Source organism: Larimichthys crocea, chromosome XXI (genome assembly GCF_000972845.2).
Source record: "Larimichthys crocea isolate SSNF chromosome XXI, L_crocea_2.0, whole genome shotgun sequence".
Lineage (NCBI taxonomy): Eukaryota > Metazoa > Chordata > Actinopteri > Sciaenidae > Larimichthys > Larimichthys crocea.
In genome coordinates this window covers 20,489,884-20,506,837 of record NC_040031.1, presented here as the reverse complement: position 1 = coordinate 20,506,837, position 16,954 = coordinate 20,489,884, and the positions used below count along the sequence as shown (strand labels likewise).

The 16,954-nt window shown below is 40.1% G+C and overlaps 3 protein-coding genes across 11 annotated transcripts in view; 1 reads left to right on the top strand and 2 right to left on the bottom strand.

Moving 5' to 3' along the window:
* Window positions 1-3,283, top strand: part of magi2b (membrane associated guanylate kinase, WW and PDZ domain containing 2b) — a 79,978-nt gene extending 76,695 nt beyond the window's left edge. For 6 of the 9 annotated variants that reach the window (XM_019273641.2, XM_019273640.2, XM_019273642.2 and 3 more), the window contains one exon: window positions 116-3,283. In XM_019273641.2, the coding sequence (XP_019129186.1) occupies window positions 116-810 (695 nt within the window). In that variant the 3' untranslated portion in view covers window positions 811-3,283. The remainder of the gene's footprint in view (window positions 1-115) is intronic. The other 3 variants (XM_019273645.2, XM_019273647.2, XM_019273646.2) reach the window with 2 other exon arrangements.
* A 234-nt stretch (window positions 3,284-3,517) lies between these two features.
* On the bottom strand, window positions 3,518-9,306 carry LOC104940445 (endoplasmic reticulum-Golgi intermediate compartment protein 2). The gene is made up of 13 exons (XM_019273613.2): window positions 8,862-9,306; window positions 8,668-8,776; window positions 8,510-8,556; window positions 7,991-8,058; window positions 7,803-7,843; window positions 6,110-6,211; window positions 5,893-5,985; window positions 5,734-5,789; window positions 5,517-5,615; window positions 5,338-5,435; window positions 5,080-5,242; window positions 4,346-4,425; window positions 3,518-4,249 (listed from the first exon to the last, which is right to left on the bottom strand). Exons 1-13 carry the CDS (start codon window positions 8,965-8,967, stop codon window positions 4,184-4,186), a joined length of 1,128 nt encoding a protein of 375 aa, XP_019129158.1. The 5' UTR covers window positions 8,968-9,306; the 3' UTR covers window positions 3,518-4,183.
* Window positions 9,307-10,916: 1,610 nt separating this feature from the next.
* Window positions 10,917-13,059, bottom strand: kxd1 (KxDL motif containing 1). Its single transcript, XM_010757055.3, has 5 exons — window positions 12,879-13,059; window positions 12,578-12,701; window positions 12,287-12,439; window positions 12,150-12,196; window positions 10,917-12,060 (listed from the first exon to the last, which is right to left on the bottom strand). The coding sequence occupies exons 2-5, from the start codon at window positions 12,673-12,675 to the stop codon at window positions 11,804-11,806; spliced, it is 555 nt and encodes a 184-aa protein (XP_010755357.1). The 5' UTR covers window positions 12,676-12,701; window positions 12,879-13,059; the 3' UTR covers window positions 10,917-11,803.
* Window positions 13,060-16,954: the final 3,895 nt, after the last annotated feature.

Below are 16,954 nucleotides of genomic sequence, written 5' to 3'. Positions count from 1 at the left end.
GCTAGTTTGCCTGGTGTAACATCAGTACGTGGTCTCTCTTTCTGTGTATGCATGTGCATGCTGGTTTGTGCTTTTATTTCAGTCGACCTGAACATATTTTCTCCTCCCCTGACAGACTGTGTCGGCCCCTGGGATTCCCTTTCTACAACCCACTCTGCCCTGCAGGAAGTGACCCTCGAGCCCCACCCGAATCCATTGCTCTCATCCCATCCAGCCTCAGCCCCACACTCCCCTCATCAGCTCCCTCTAGAGGCCACAGTGTGCATGGCAGATAAAGCTCCACCGCTGACAGACCACAGCTCCATTAGAGGGGCTACAGGTGGCAGGTCCACCCAGCAGAAGTGCATCACCAGGGGGCAGGGAACCCCTCAAGGATCTGCAGAGGTGGACTGTGGACCAGGCGACAGACAGCCTCGGGCTTTGCCTCCTAAAGCTGTCCTGGGGAGGTCTGTTGAAAGGAGAGAGAGGCAGAAGGAGACTTGCTCCCCCTGCTGTGAGAGAAAGGGCCTGCACACACAGGCGATCAGCACTGTCTGGCCCTGGGACCCGTATGTGAGTGTGAATTTGAATGGAGCCTCTCTAGGCAGTGGAGACGGACATGTCAGCCTCCAGGAGAGGCTGGTGTCCAGAGGTCTGTTCCCCAGAGAAGAGGAGAGGGCCAGTGGCCACAGTGGGCTCTGCTGCCCCTCTAAAAGCATGGAAGATCCTCCTGCGAGGAGCGCAGCAGCTTCCCCTGGGCCGTGGAACGTCCCTGGGTCTGACAAACTGCCTGGCACCCTGAGGTCCTGGACCTCCACAGTAAGCAGGTAGAATGGATCTCGCTGGTTTGAACCGGATCCCACTGTCTGGCTCCTCATTCAGTGCACCATCAGATGTCTGAGAAAAAACAGTGAATCTCCCTCGCCCTCTCTTTCTGTCCTGTTTTTTTTCTCCGTCTCCTTCTAAGGTCATATTTTCTGTTTCATTTGTTCTTACGAGATAATTATTACACCCACCACCTTAAAAAACAACAACATTGTAACATACAGTACAAAACTGATGGAGACTGCTCAGTATGTAGGCATTTCGGACCCTCAGATACGACAGTTCATGTTCTGATCACAGATGGAGTGACGATGTCTGATCCTGAGTGGAGCTTTGTGTTTTCAATGTGTACCTTTAACTACTGGCTCAGATTGATTTGTGCAACGTAACCTCAGATGGGAGAGAGACATATGCACATACAAGAGATTTACTTTTGCTCCATTTTCTCTGTGTTGTGGGAAGAGTGGGACTACAAATCTGTCGGAGGGAGGCAGAGACACTGAAACTCCTGGAGGACATGGCACTGACCCAAGTGACAGCCTGGTTAACCTGACATACGTTCAATCTCACATGCCTACCGATATATCATATACTGTAAATGTAAAGATGTGAAAAATATGTACATTTGGTAATCTCAAAAACATGCCTGTTGGTGTTTTTTTTGAGGCAGTGTTGTAGTTAGATACATTGTAAAGAAAAGAAAAAACAAACAAACATCAGAACAGTATTTTAGGATCAATATTTCCATGGCCTCGTCTATAACTACATATCAAAGACTGTGCAAGTCACCAAACGCAGACTGCTGTGGGAGGCAGCGGTCATGTGCATGGATATAAACCACCATGTCATTATACAGGGACTCACATGTCTTTTAGAGGTAGAATATAGAGAGGATATCATCTGTGGAGCTGACCGGTCGGTACTCATGTGAGACAAAAAGAGACTTTTTTTCCTTTTGAGTGACTGAAAACAGTTGGCTTAGTAACAACTCATAATACTGTTCTGAGTTACGTACAACAACTTGATCACAGCTCAACCATGCAGTCATTGTGCAGAATTATAAGCTGTGTTGTGTTCATTTAACGCTCAACGGAAGAACTTTGTCCAGTCTATATTTCCCATTTCTATGCCTTTTACTGTGCTAAGTGTACCACATCACTGTGGGAGAGGGGCGTCGGTGTGGGGAAGGGGAGGCCCGATGGTTATGAGGTGGGGCGGAGTGCCTTACTCAAACTAATGCAGAGCTGTCGTCGTGATTTGTTTTGGGAACTGAATACAAAACAGATGTTAGTGACCACGCACACATATCAGCAAACTGTTGAGTTGTGGAGCCTGTTTTCTTCAGACTAAACTCCGAGCAGTATATACAGATATCTCGATGCACTCTCAACTGTATAGCTCATCAATGTCAAGGATTTGCCCCCTTGAGTGCTTCAAAAGGGGCATCAGATGTAGCCTGTAGCATTACATCATCTTCTTAGAGAGTCATCTGGGTGAGTCGAGTGACGAGTGTTTATCCAGACTGGGTCATAATCAAAGTGGAGTCTCATTCCAGCTTTATTTGTCTGTTCTCTAAAGGAAACATGTTGAGTTTGCATTGTTGCAGGCAGTATCGGCGCTCGCTGAATCTGAACCAACCAAGACTCGATCCGTGAAACACAAATCAGGATCAGAAAAGTTTTGATACCGGCAGAGTCGAGGCATGCTGCTATTAAACCGAGACACCCGAGATGAAGTCACTATCCTCCCGCATATCATCCATTTCTCTCATCAAGATGTTTGCTCTCATTAAAAATAAATTACCAGAGCTTCTGGGTACTGGAGGACCAGTTAAAAAAAATAATAATCACAGTGCATTGTGACAATTTGACTGAATGCAGCACGATGGCACATCCAAGCTTGTGAACTGGTACTGAAAAATGCTTTTGCACCTGCAGACTGGAGCACTGGTTTGTGCATAAAGCATCATCAACTCGGACAGTAAAACGTGGATGTTTCTGAGCTGACAATGAGAATGCAGCTGTGGCTCATGTGATTAACATGTTAGCGAGGAGCATGTGCCGTCCGGCTGTAGAAATGTGTTTACTGTATGTACAAATGTTCAGAAAAGGTGAAAGAATTTGTCATCCAGCCCTCTGTCTCCGTCCAGGCCGTCCCCCTGCCTGCTGTGAGTGATTTTGTATACAGAAACAAAAAAAAAACTGCTTTATTGGAACCTGAGAAGGATGGCACGTTCATAAATCCCCATTGAGATCAAGTATAACTGTGTAGTGTTAATTGTGTACTATTCACCTTGTACAGCTGTATTCCTACAAATATGGTTTACTGTATCATTGATACTGTAGTTTCAAAGACGTGAACAACTATTTTTATGAAATGCGACAGTACTGATATATTACATTTTGCTAAAAAACAAAAAACTTGTTTACTGAAAGATATTCTGAAATACTGTCAAATAAACTCTTGACATGGTGTAAAATATTCTTTTCTATAGATTGTTTTACTTAAAAACAATTAGTCGATTTGTTAATGGTCAGCAGTTTTAATAATTAAAGGTTGTTTACCCATTTAAAAGTGGAAAATATTACCTGGTTCCAGCTTTTCAAAAGTTTTTCTGTGTTTTATTATTATATATTTTAAAATGAATACTTGTGAGATCTGGAGTGATGGTCAGACAAAGAAAATGGAAGAAAATAATCGATAATGGAAATAACTTTTGGCTGAAGCACTAGATTAGACTTATTAACGTTATTTTCAGTGGATTTTATTTAACAAATCTGCCCCATATTTGCAACAATCATTTACACATAGGCACACTTGTGTAACAAATTAAAACCCTTAAATATTTTACCCTTCACTCACTCTCACACACACACTTCCTTTAATCTAGCTGATTAAGCCTCTTTTCTGTTTCAAGTGGAGCAGTCATGTTGGCAGTTTTCTGAGGTCACCAAACTTCATTAGAGAATCAGAAAAAAAAAAAACACTCAGAAATAAAATAACTCTTTCACATTATCTTCATTGTCAGGCTGATGTCAATCAAAAATAAACATGACCACACAACCCAGAGAAAAGGTCAACACACCTGTGTGTACCGTCTATTCAAAGAAGTCAGATCTACAATGATGATGTAAATAACGTTGAATTTAGCCGGCTGTGCTCCAGTGAAAGTCTCAGATGCTAAGTGGAGGTGATGTTTAAAATCCTTCACAGGTGGATGAACGGTCTTGTCTGAATCTTACACCCATCCAATAACAAACTTTTTAAAAAAATCTTACAAATATTTACACTTTTCCCAAACAAAGCAGGCAGATAATAAAACAACTTGTAAACATGTTTGCAGCATCTCGTGGGAGAGGCCAAGATGGTTGAGCGAGACTCAGTTAGTGTAGTTTTCTGTAGGAATCGGTGTCTCGCTGTTTTTCTGTTCATTCGGAGGATCCTCCTGAGAAGGCAGAACAGAAAAATATATAATGGTATGAGAACATAAAAATATGAATACAGTGTACTAGATTGATGGTCATGTTACAGACTGGCTTACCTTAAGAGGTCTGTAGACTCCCATCTGGAAACGACAGCAAATCACATCGAGCAAGAATCCGACCATACCGTGGAGCATGCCTACGAGAGAGAGAGAGAGAGAAAAATCCAACTTACTGTAGAAACTGATGAAGGTTTAGGAGAGGTGACTATACACTGTAGATCAGTACTGTTGCTTCTACAGAGGAGAGGATGTTAAGTCAACATCTACACTGTTAATTCAGGTGTTTTGAGAATGAGACGTCAATCCCCACAAAAATAATTACTCTATATTTCAAACTTCCAGCTTGCCAGTAACTCCACCATCTTTGGGGCAGTTAATGAGAATTCATTCATCACCTCCTCCAACTACTTTTAATATTTATGTGAGCGAGGGACCCAAAAACACCCAACAAACAAACAACAAACAAAGTGTTACATTCCTGTGTAACACTACAAATAATTACTAAGCAAAGATAGAAAATTAATTGATTAATTAATGCAGACTGGTAGTTTACTGCTTTTATAGGTTATCTGTGAAAAACAGTCGCCCCATACTTTGCTGCATTAAAGGAATATTCATTCAGCTGAAATAATAATACATATAAATGTTCACTGTGATGGATGATTTAAGTGTCTTCATATTATGGATTTTAATACTGTAGTTAAGGTAATTAAAAGCAGTAGTTGACTGGAAGCTCCAGTGTGGTCCTTCAAATGAGCATCTGACACTTAGTGAATGTTTTTTCTGAGTACCTGTGGTGGAGAAAATGCCTCCGATGATGCCACAGAGTCTGACGAGAAACTGCCATAGAGGCATGTGCTGCTCTGTGACTTTGACCATTAGTGAGCTGATATCATATTTCATAAAGATCCCGGAGACTCCATGGCTGCCGGCAGCATGGTTTATCACTCTGTCCTGCAGAACAACAAGAGGAACACAAACATATTCACCATACTGATACATAGTGGACGCCCCAAATATACACACACTTGTGTCAAATTCAAGGCTACCTGCTCGGTGACGGAGTACTGATGTGTGTCTGCAGAGACTTTGTACGTGTTCAGTTTGGTTGGCACGATGGTGACGAAGTACTGAAACATGTGGTTCTCTGGAGATAACCACAAATATGTGTCAACTGTCTGTTTTAGACAAAAACAGTGCATATGAACAAAAAAGGTACAAAGCATACCTTCAGCAGTGACTTTCTCTGTGCCGTCCAGAGGGCTGATAATCCCAGGGATCACTTCTCCGAAGGACAGGTGGTCAATCCGGTGAGAAAAGTTATAAGCTGTAACACAAAACGATTAATAATCACCATCAGTTGATTATGAATACTAACAGTGTGAATATCGTTGCCATAAAGTACGAGAAGGAGGAGTACAACAAGGTTAATGTCATAAACTTACAGTCGTGGCTAACTAGTGCAGCTAGATGTGCATGGCCTCTGGGATGTGGGATGGACCTGTGCATGGATGAAAAAGTCAGCAGTCACACACTAATACAACATGTAAGGTCTAATTCTCATGTTCCGGACATAGCTTGTGTTTTTATGTGTAGATACATACTTGCCAACAGTAATGTGGAAATTTCCTGCCACCTTGTTGACGTAGAGATGTCCGTGTATTCTGCAGGCGGTGAGCGAGGTGGAAGTGTCTACACTGTGGGGAGGGAATCATTTAATCACATTAAATGGGAGGGTGGGACACTTCCTTGTTTTTATCTTTGTGATTAACCACCTTTTGACTTCAAACTGAAAACAGCTTATCTCGAGGATTCTGCTACCTTTGAGGCGGAACAGGTGGAGCTCCTTTAATTGCAGCCTTGAAGAGGACATCCTGGAGAGAGTGCTCCACCTTCAGACGCTCCTGGATGTGCAGAAGAGTCCTGATGCAAAAGAGGAAGGGGGAAAACATGCATGACAGCAAACTCAAAATTCGTTGTTGTTTGTTCATTATTAGCTCTCTACAAAGCAGATAAAACCAAATACTTGTTGACAACGTCCCAATGGTCTGCTCATTTATATTGTAACAAGACCACAGACTGTTCACCACTAAATTTTAAATAGTTTCTGGCTGAAAGTATGAATGAGCACATAAATGTTGAAGAACTAACACTAGAAAATAGATAAAGGATGCAAAATATAGTATAAGCTGGGGGGTAACTGGATTCCTGGCTTTACAAGTTGAATAAAACAAAAACATGTATGAAAATGTCTAATAATTTAAAACATTTTTTTGCTAAACTGAATGATCAGCTTTGTCTAGAGAAACAGCTGAAGGAGGACAAAAAACGGCTGGGAGTATGAAGAGTTGGAAAAGGGGCCTCATTAATATGAATGGGACTTAAAGGTTGAATAAAACAAGATAGGCAGAAAGGTGTGGGGCATTATATGGTTTGAATAGAGTCTCTAAAAGTTTAAGAATAGTTGGAAAACTGGAAAAGAGATGAAGGATGCAAAATATGTAAACTAAATAAAGTGCATTGCTGGCTAAACTTTGCATGAAGAAGCAGCTGAAGGAGGAAGTATAGTTGCAAATGAGGTAAAAAGTGTAGTAGTGTATAAATGGGCTGAATAAAATCAAGTGTTGGCTTTAATTTCTACGAAGAAGCAGCTAAAAGGAGAGAGTCTAGTCACAATGAATGGGACTGAAAAGTTGACTTGAGTTCATGGCTTGAAAAATGTCTAACATCTTTGTTTGTGTGTGTGTGTGTGTGTGTTAAATCGCAGTAATTAGCTCATCTCTGTTTCAGACTGCAGTTAAGGTTACCATGGTGATGGTATCTACTGTGTCTCTTCTGGGTCAGAGAACTTTACTGAGATTTTAGCTGACAGGAACTCCTATCGCTTAAATGACAATATCCTAAGAAACAGAAGACCCCGCTGAGCACACTGTGTGAAATGTGTGTGTACGTGGTCAAGGATGTGAGCAGATCTTTCCCGAAAGTTGCTCTTAATTTATACGGTTGTCAACGCATTCGTCGGTTCATGCTCCTATTGTTCTGAAGTTCCTAAAAGTGTGAGTCTGTTTGCTTCTGTAGTTTCATGTCTGTGACCTGCACAAATGTACCTTCATTGTTAAGTGTGGGGTGTATTTCACGAGAGTTTAAAAGAAAATGTCCTGTACCGTTGGTCTCCCACACTAGCTTTGAATATATACACTCCTACAAAGAGAGGAGAAAGGCTGAACAATAAATGTATTTTGAACTGTGATTGTGTAAAAAGTATGAAAGATACGTGTCCAGAATGTCGGGAACACTTGAATATTTGAATGTGAATGTGTGAATGAGTGGTGAGAAGATGAATTTGAGTGGGTTTGAAGAGTTTTCTAATTGACTTCCATTGTAACTAAGCTTGAATATTTTGGGATTTCAACGTTGAATGATCCCTACAATGTTTGACAGGTGTGGAACATCTGAGTTGGAATAAAGTGTATAATAATGATAATAACATTGTGTGAGCTAGTTGAAAACTTACATGTGCCATAATCTTTGCTGTGGAGAGAGCTCAAAGTTAACCTGAAATATGACAAAACACATGGTCAGATGAGCATAAATACACATCATAACACACAGAAAACAGGATTTAGTGCAGCTTTCCTCATTGTATGATCATAACACGGCAAATAAACTTGCTATTGCATACAGAAAGCACTCATAACTCACTGGTTCATATTTTAACCCATCAGAGGCAACCATAGTCTCTGCCAGATCCAGGACATCTGCACCGATATCTGCATTCAAAATCATATGATGATGATGATGAATTGAGCTTTAATTTGTCATTGTAACAGTACAAGTACAGTACAATGAAATTGTAAAACTAGTTTGTCCATACATATAATACATATAATATGACAAGAGGGGGGTAGACAAGACAGGGTCTGGTCGCCAAAGGGGAAGAAAAAGAAGGGATACAGTATGAGGGGAGGGGAGGAGAAAAAAATAAAGAGCAGCCCTCAGACTATGCTCCTTTCAGGAGTACAGTCTGGAAGCAGGACAAAAAAACACCTCAGCAATCATAGCACATATTCAGTACGCTCTACAACATGAGACACATCACTTGCAACCAGGGTAGGGGGGTGGAGGAGGCACGGCACAGTCATGAACAAGTTACAAATTAAGAGTCTCAACCAGATATGAGCCGATACACAATATAAAAATGTACATTTTATTAGTACTTACATTGACATCTCATGGCCACTGTGATGTCAACATTAATCCTCAGTTTACTGTGAAAGAAAGGAGGAGAAGTTAAAGCCAACACACACACACACACACACACACACACACACACACACACACACACACACACACACACACACACCTTGTTCAGCTCTTACCTGCTGTAGTCTTTGTCCACCTCATACTCATACTTCATCCATGTGTCTCTGTACACAAAGAACTCCAGGAAGGCAAGGGCAGCCATGAAGGTGAATGCTATGAGAGACACTGGAGAGAGTATGGACATGAGTACCATCACAGTACTCCCTCTGGTATTCGTGTACTCGTGTATTCGTGTACTGTGTCTGTGTACCTGTCCCGCCGCTGGCCGTGGACTCCACGTAGCTCTCGGGAACTTTGGGGAAAGCGTCCAGCTCCTTCACCAGAGTCAGAGCCTTCTTCCTGGTCAGTCTCCTCATTGTAGGAGCGGCGTCGCTTCAGGTGACTCCCTCATAAAGTGGATGATGTTTTTGTTTTTCTTACTTTGTTGCAGTTTAAGGATTTGTGCTGACGTCGACTGTGACAGCTGTTAGCCGACCGAGCTAACGTTTTTTTAACGGTTGACGTTAACCGTTAACGTTAACCGGCTGACTCCACGCGAGTCGGTCCACGGCTGAAGAGTTTTTTTCTTTTTCACGGATAAATGTCAACAGAGACACTAAAGCGACGTGAGACACAAGCGGATAAGCGTGTGGTGGACTAACGAGCTACCGTGTCATTTGACCTCATTGTCTGAAAAAAAGCTGCTCCTGTTTGTGCTTAGCGCCGCCAGGCGGCCGGTCACGGAACAGCACCTCATGGTTCACATGAATAAAGTTATAAATAATATAGATGCGATTAAAAAACAATGTAAACTATCATGTAGAGCAGGGGTCTTCAACCTTTTCCAGCCCCCTTGTACAAGAGACTAACAGAACAGCCTATAATAACTTTTATATTTACTTTATTCAAATTTCACCTTATTAACCTATTTATATACTGGGTTATTAACCTATATGTGTTTGTGATTGATTAAAAAAAAGGTTATGTCATAATTATTATTGGTTATTAAATGCTAAGAGCTGTTTGTCTTTGGACGCGTCCACTGATTCATCCAGTTGGAGTGCAAATGTGTCTGCTGTTTGTAGTTTCTCAACTATCTGTGCCCTCACATTCACCATTATTTTGGTGAAAAATCATGTCGAGTTTGGTGTTAACTAATTTTCCACTAGCAGGTTTAAAAAAAAGACCAGTTAAGCAAAGCCGACACCTGACCTGTCCCTCAAAAGTGTGTAATTTGATATACTTTTTGTTTGTTTCTGTTATTGGCTGTCTACTCTCATTTATTGTAAGGTGTCCTTGGGTCACAGAAAGGCGCCTATGAAATAAAATGTATTATTATTATTATTATTATGATTAAAATCCTCACATTTCCTGTGTAGCATTTACTATTATCAGTATTAGTCAATTACTTCATTGACTTTATTTTTACCTTAAATATATCGGGTGATATTATGCTCACAAATTAGTGTGAGAAGTGGGAAGCCTTGGTCTTGATCTGATTAGGCTGCCGGGGGACTACCTGTTCCTCTCCTTGTCTGTGCGTTATGTACATTGAGATGGAGTAGTACAAGACCCTATGGATGTATTATGAGATGATGGTCTCCTCTGTACACGCACCACTAAGCAGAGCCTTATTTTTATACTATATTCAGAGCTCTGTTGTATATAAAGCAACATAAAAGGAACTAGACCTAAACATGATACATAAAACAGTTTGAATGTGTCAATTTAAGAGTGAATGTTTAGACTATTACTGCAGTTTATCAGAAGGAGGTTATGCCCTTTTAACTCTGTTGATATTTTGTTTTATTTTCATGTTTCTAAATAGGAATGCAACGATTATAGATTTTGATGGTACGAGTATAGTCTCAGGACAAATCACATGGTTCAGTTCAAAGTCCAACTCTTACTCACTCGTGACTCTGTGATTGTAAGTGATAGAAACATCAGGCGTAGCTGAGCCTTTACAATTACAAAACCATGACATTTAAAATCTTGATTAATAGTGAAAATGGTTAATCACTGCAGCTCTATTCCAATTAATCATGGTGCCACAAACTAACTGCCACATAGTGATCCTTGGACGTTTGGGTACTAGATTACAAAAGCAGTTCTCAGTATAGCCTCACTGGTATTTCAGCAATGAATCTACCTTATTTATTGCCTTAATAATTGAATGTTGAGAGGACCTAGAGTGATCTAAAAATCTTACATTTTAATTTCTACTGAATTTAAGAAACAAAAAAACATTTCCAGTTTATCAAATGTTGTAATGACATAGCTGTAACTCACTTAAAAACAGTTTGTTAAAGATATTGTTCATATACTTGAGCTAAAAACATTTTTCAGACACAATTCCAATTCTCAAATGAACGTTAACTTAGAGAGAAAACCAACTGTATGAATTAATTTATATTAAACCATTGACTTTGAAGAGTAGAGTCAATAGAATTAATATTATTATTATATCACTTCTACGGAGCAGTTTCAACGTTTTATCACTTTACTCTGTCTCTGTGCTTTTCATGGTGATCATTTTTCAAATCCACAAATTGAAAACTGAGATGATATGACAAATTATGTCCAGTTTAGGCTGGACCTTCCCTTTTACACTGAAGCTTAGATGGACAGGAAGGAACGATTGGACCCTCCACTCACACAGCCTGCCTTGCTCATGTGTCTGAATCCCTGACAGCTCCAGAGACACTGATCACTGACTATTAACCTTCCCAGTGACGGAGGAGGCAAACAAAGAGACAATTTCTTGGCAGGGGTTGTTAAAGCATCAGATTAAATTGCATGAACAAACAGAGGCCATAAACTAACAATGCTGCAATATGACAATATTGTAACGATAGTGATAACTAATCCTTAACTAGTACTGTTCAGGCTGAGAACATTCAAGTGACATAATTCATGAGACACTTCTCCATTCAAACAGATATATACAGTACATCTATTGTGAGATACTATACAACTTCAAGTATTATCTGCAGTGTTTTAGTGCTGTGCAGGCATAGAACAAATAAGCATGCCGACATAACCCAGCGTCCTCACAGACAGTTCATAGCCACATCTAACATCAAGGCTGTGATGCTCTCTCCATCAGATAGATTAATGACTGGAAAAGTCACCAAACATTGTAGAGGCCAACACAAAACTCAAAAATACAACACGACCCTTTTAAAATAGTTCATCCACACACTGCTCGTTCTATTCTGCAGGTACAGAGTCAGGACCCTCGTCCTGGAGGACGGCTGTCTCTAGGAAGTCGGAGGTGGGCGTGTCGGGCGGCTCTTGAGAGAGATCCTCAGAGCATCTGCTCACAGTGGGTGAGATCACATCTGGACTCGTGTCACAGGACTCTGTGCTCTGCTCCGAGGTGGCTGTTGTAATTGTTGTGGCTATGCTGCGGGGAACCGGGTCGAACTCATCATCATCGTCCTCGAGGATGGGTGACTCGTGGATGTCTGCCAGAGAAACAAACACTTTAGACAAGCTGATGTGGTGAACTGTGGCTTTAATTTAAATGATGTATGGAAAGAAACTGCTAACTCACTGCTGAAAGCTTCTGGGTACTGCTTAGCGATCTTCCCTTTTAGTGTCCTGGAGAAGCAGATGAGATCAATATGCACAGGTCAGGTAGGTGTGTGTGTATGTGTGTGTGTGTGTATCACTGGGCTTGTGGTGACTTACCTGATTCTTCTGAAGACGCTGTCCAGATCTTTCTTCATCTCCACAAGCGTGCGGGTGTGGAGCAGGAAGCGCTCGTTCATCTGCTGCAGCCGGACATTAGACAGCCCGTTGAAGTTGATCAGCATTTCGTTGGTTTTCTCAAAGCGGTCAAGCCTGTTTTCACAATTATTCAGACAAAAGCAACAATCATCTTCAGATGCCAGTTTACAAGGGATGAACGCAGGTGTCAACAACACTGTCACACGCAGGTCTTAGCAGTGCAGAGTCTCAGCAAAGCCTCATGACACTCACATGTGTCTCTGAGCCTGGATGATGGCGTTAACATCCTCAGAGTTGACCATGCTCAGCATCCTGTTGCAGAACACGCCGGATGCTGTGGGCTCCACCATGGTGACGACCGAGACGGGACAAAAAACTGCAAATATAAAACTTAATTCAACATAATATCAACACTTTTCAGCACTGAAACCGAGAGAGGATAAAGAATAATCCTGGCAGGAGACTGACGCTCAGCCACAGAGCAGTCCACCAGAGTTAGCGTTAGCGTGCGAGCTACACTGACAAGCAAAGCTACAAAGATCACGTTATCTACCTCAGGCCTCACGGTGGGTGTCTGTGTCGACCTCTGGCTGCTTGAAGATCCGATTTAAAACGACATCTGCAGCCCAAATGCACATCTGACAGCTGGCTGTGAAACAAAAACAAACCACTTCCCTGTTTTTGTTAACGTCCGGTCATAGGACCGCCGCTTCCGGTTCTTTTTTTTCCATCTCGTTTCTTTATTTAAAACTCAAACCAACATTAAATCATTTATTTTATACATTTCTTGTTTATCAGGCGCAAAATTATATAATAACAAGAACAACGAAAGTGTGTTTATTTTTGTACATAAATATATCTCAATTTATAAAAGCTGATTATTTAAAAAAACAACAACTAAGAAATATAAAAACTAATTAACGTGATCAGAATGTGAAACTAAACTAAAACACACTCTATTAAAGAATAATAATTTTTTAGAATAGATACTTTTTCAATGAAATTATTTTTTTCACTCATGTTTTTACTTACTCGTGAACATGCACATGGGAAGCCACTTAGGGGTACCCTGGAAGCAGTTAGGGGTTCGGTATCTTGCTCAGGAGGTAAACTGGCACCTCTCCAGCTACCAGTCCACCCTATACCATACTGGACTTGAACCAGCCACTCTCCAGTTCCTAACCCAAATCACTACGGACTGAGCTACTGAACATACTTTTCTAGTATCACAGGTAACTAAATACAGCCTAACATTAAGTTATACCAATAGTTGTCTCTGTTTGTCAGCCCTGTGATGAACTAGTGACTTTTCCAGGGTGTACCCCACCTCTTGCCCAATGTCAGCCGGGATAGGCTCCAGCCCCCTTGGACCCCGGATAAGCGGTTACAGTCCGTATACTGCAGTTACAGAAAATCTTAGATTGATTGAGTTCCACAATAGTCTTTGGAATTTCTTAACCTTGATTTATGAGTTTTAAGAGGCTGCTTCCTTTATCTGCCAAGAAGAGTAATACAATAATACAGTAATATTTATTTCATCTGTGTTTACAATATAACAATCAGATGCTTGAATGTAGTCTGACTGTGCTGCACAGATAATGAACAGAATTGATACTGCTCTAGTTATCAAAGTGATTGACATGCAAAAATTATTCTATGGGAATCACTTTAATAATGTGTTTGAAAAACAAACAACACATATGCCTTTTCAGTAATCTCATTATAATCAGTGTTTTAAAACATTTCCAAAGCCTAAATAGGGAGGAAAAAAAAATAATTGCACTGGTGGCATTGTATGTGTATTGTGTATGGAAATTAAGTACACCCTGGTTCCTTCCTTGTTCCCTCTGAAATGTCAATGTTCAAATCCAGACTAAAACCTACAGGATGTTGTATATCACAAACCAGCATTTCCTTCTTTTGTAATCAGAGTCATTAACCTTTTCTTCAATCTGACATAAGACAATTTTTTTTTTTATGGAAGCTGCACAGAATGAAAAATGAGTACTACCCTGAACCCATATTATAGTTTGTTTTATCCAACCAATGTGATCATAGAATAAGTACACTAAACTACGCAGTCTGGGTACATGTGAATTGATCAAATGATTGATAAAGTGATGCAGTGGACCTTGGGAGGCACATTGTCTCTAAAATGTTGAGAATTCACTTTACCCTTCAGTTATAGTTTATTGCCTGATATATAAATACAGAGGGTGTCACTAGGTTTTAAGGACAGGGGGGGCTAAGCCTGAAGGAGAAAAATTATTATTAGTTATTAGTAGTTATTTATTGTATTATACGTTTATTAGGCCCTAAAACAGCCTAACGACGCTACTGTATAAATACATATTATTTATTATTAATAAATCACTGTAAATGTTATTTTGATTTCAACTGTATCTCAATAATTCACTCCACACCCCCTCTCAAAAGAAAACTCACAAAATTACTTTTATTAAGGACAAGTAAAAAAGTACATGTGTAATATAAAAATACAAAACCTTTGTCTAACTTGTAAGCTAAGTAAATGCAAGCAACAGTACTGCAAGTCGAGGTTAAGTATCCTACTACTCTGTAACATTAAGCTACAGGCTAAAAGAGAAAAGAAAAAGCACAGTTTTGGTTGCAATCTATCATCGTTTCAGTCTACAGTATGATACAGATCCAAAGTGATGGTACAGAATAAGTAGGTTGCACGCAATCAACTGATGAGTAAATAAATACTCTAACAACATTTCACAATATTGACATCCAGTAATTCAGCGCAATGTTTGACGAAACCTGCGAGAGAATTACATTTGATTTCTGATGTACAAACCATACTACGCATAAGCTAAAGATGAAGAATTCATAGTATTACACTTCTAAGCGGGGATGCGAGTGATACAAAAAATATGAAATAAATAATAATCAAACCCATATAGGAGCCATACAGCTCACCCAGCCCATTAGTACAACACATACCTCCCAGCTCCCAACTACAACATCAAATGTATGAAATTTCATATAGTGTTCTTTTTAAATACCATAAACATACATACAAATGACCTCGGACAAGCACAAGTGTCCATAAAACCTGCATTGATTTGACATTGGGTGAATTTCAATGTGCTTTGGCTTTAATTTGATAAATAAAGTAATATTAGGCTATATATCACAACACATTTGTGGTATAGAAGAGGCAATGGCATGAATTTCAGCTCGTATAAAGTCTTTTACCGTTTACTGACACAGGAAATGCCGGAAATCACTGATATTGATATGCTGAATAGACTATAGACCGATTGTGTGTTTTGACTGTTGTGTTGTGTGGATTATTATGCAAAGAAACTTCTGTTTTCCTTTTTTTTCTTTTTTTTACATATAAAAATAAGTTAAACTTCAGAGAATGGATCCAAAAAATAAAAGATTAAAAGATTTACAGTTTTATAAGGCCATGCAATTTTTTAGTAGACTATATGCATCAGATTTACGTCTTTTGGTGATGGGCTTGCCATTCATGCAAAAATGCACTATGTGTTGTGAGGCCACAATAAATATAGCTACTGTCCCTTTTTGTTCCTTAATACCAATCCAGAATTACACTAGCACTGTCGTGACACATAATTAAGGCTGGTGTATTGCTGTTGAAGCTGTGAATAGGCCTTATTTAAAATGGGACCACATTTGCACACAGAGACACTAATCCAATCTACAAACACAAACTCTTTGATAGGATGTCAATGTGAATAAACACAAACACAAAGGGACACTGTACAGGTCTGTGCTCTGTTGATATAAAGTGTCTTCATTCCAAAACGAGATTTAAAAAAAAGAGATATCTACTCTTCACAAAGAAAAAACCCAAACTAATCTCATTATATTAGTCATCTTAACATATATGCTTATAAAATATCCACGTTGAGAATGAGTTGAATCAGCTGAACTGTTGGTGATGAATTTCAAATGCACCTTTTTCTGTAAGTACGTGGATCTATTGGCATGGAATAAAATGTTTTAAATGTCCAGCAAACTTGAGCTCCAGCATTTTCATCTAAAGTTGATCCAAAAAAAAAAAAATCCACGGATGACGGCCCATCATCAGGAGGTGAGAATATTAATACCAAATAAGAGACAGAACAAAGTGGAAAACAACAACAACAGTTCATAATGTTACCGTTTAAAAATAATAAACACAAAAAAAAAACAACATTATTATGGAGAAGACCAAAGGATTTACAGCTGCTTTATGATTGAAGCAATCTGAGGCAACTTCTTTCGGTAAGTGCTTTGAGAGAAAAAAAAAACTGCACCCCAAGATTTCTTCGAGATGTGTGCAAGAGGAGGGAGGAGGAGCTTTAGGTTTGTATTCACCACCTTCCTCACCCACACCACACCGCTCCTACTCGGAGGCGTTGTCATGGTACGCATAGCTGAGCAGACTCTCTCTCGTTCCTCACACGTTGGCATCTCCTTCACTTCCTCTTCCGCCTGGGATTTCTGCCTGCTGACGACATCCACGCCCACCGGGCCCTCCTCTACCTCCACCTCTTCTTCCTCCTCGTCTTCCTCCTCCTCTTCTTCTTCCTCCTCCTCTTGTTGCTGCTGCTGCCGTTGCTTGTTGCGGCAGCACGGTTTGAACAAATG

Bases quoted from the DNA above. Each gene is read 5' to 3' on its own strand.
- LOC104940445 (XM_019273613.2), bottom strand. From the start codon at position 8,967: ATGAGGAGACTGACCAGGAAGAAGGCTCTGACTCTGGTGAAGGAGCTG. The intron at 8,557-8,667 runs GTAAGAGCTGAA...TTTCTTTCACAG, and splicing joins GTGGACAAAGACTACAGCAG to TAAACTGAGGATTAATGTTG. The intron at 6,212-7,802 runs GTAAGTTTTCAA...CTTTTGCATCAG, and splicing joins CAGCAAAGATTATGGCACAT to GACTCTTCTGCACATCCAGG.
- kxd1 (XM_010757055.3), bottom strand. From the start codon at position 12,675: ATGGTGGAGCCCACAGCATCCGGCGTGTTCTGCAACAGGATGCTGAGC. The intron at 12,440-12,577 runs GTGAGTGTCATG...TTGTGAAAACAG, and splicing joins ATCCAGGCTCAGAGACACAT to GCTTGACCGCTTTGAGAAAA. The intron at 12,197-12,286 runs GTAAGTCACCAC...CTGCTTCTCCAG, and splicing joins AGCGTCTTCAGAAGAATCAG to GACACTAAAAGGGAAGATCG.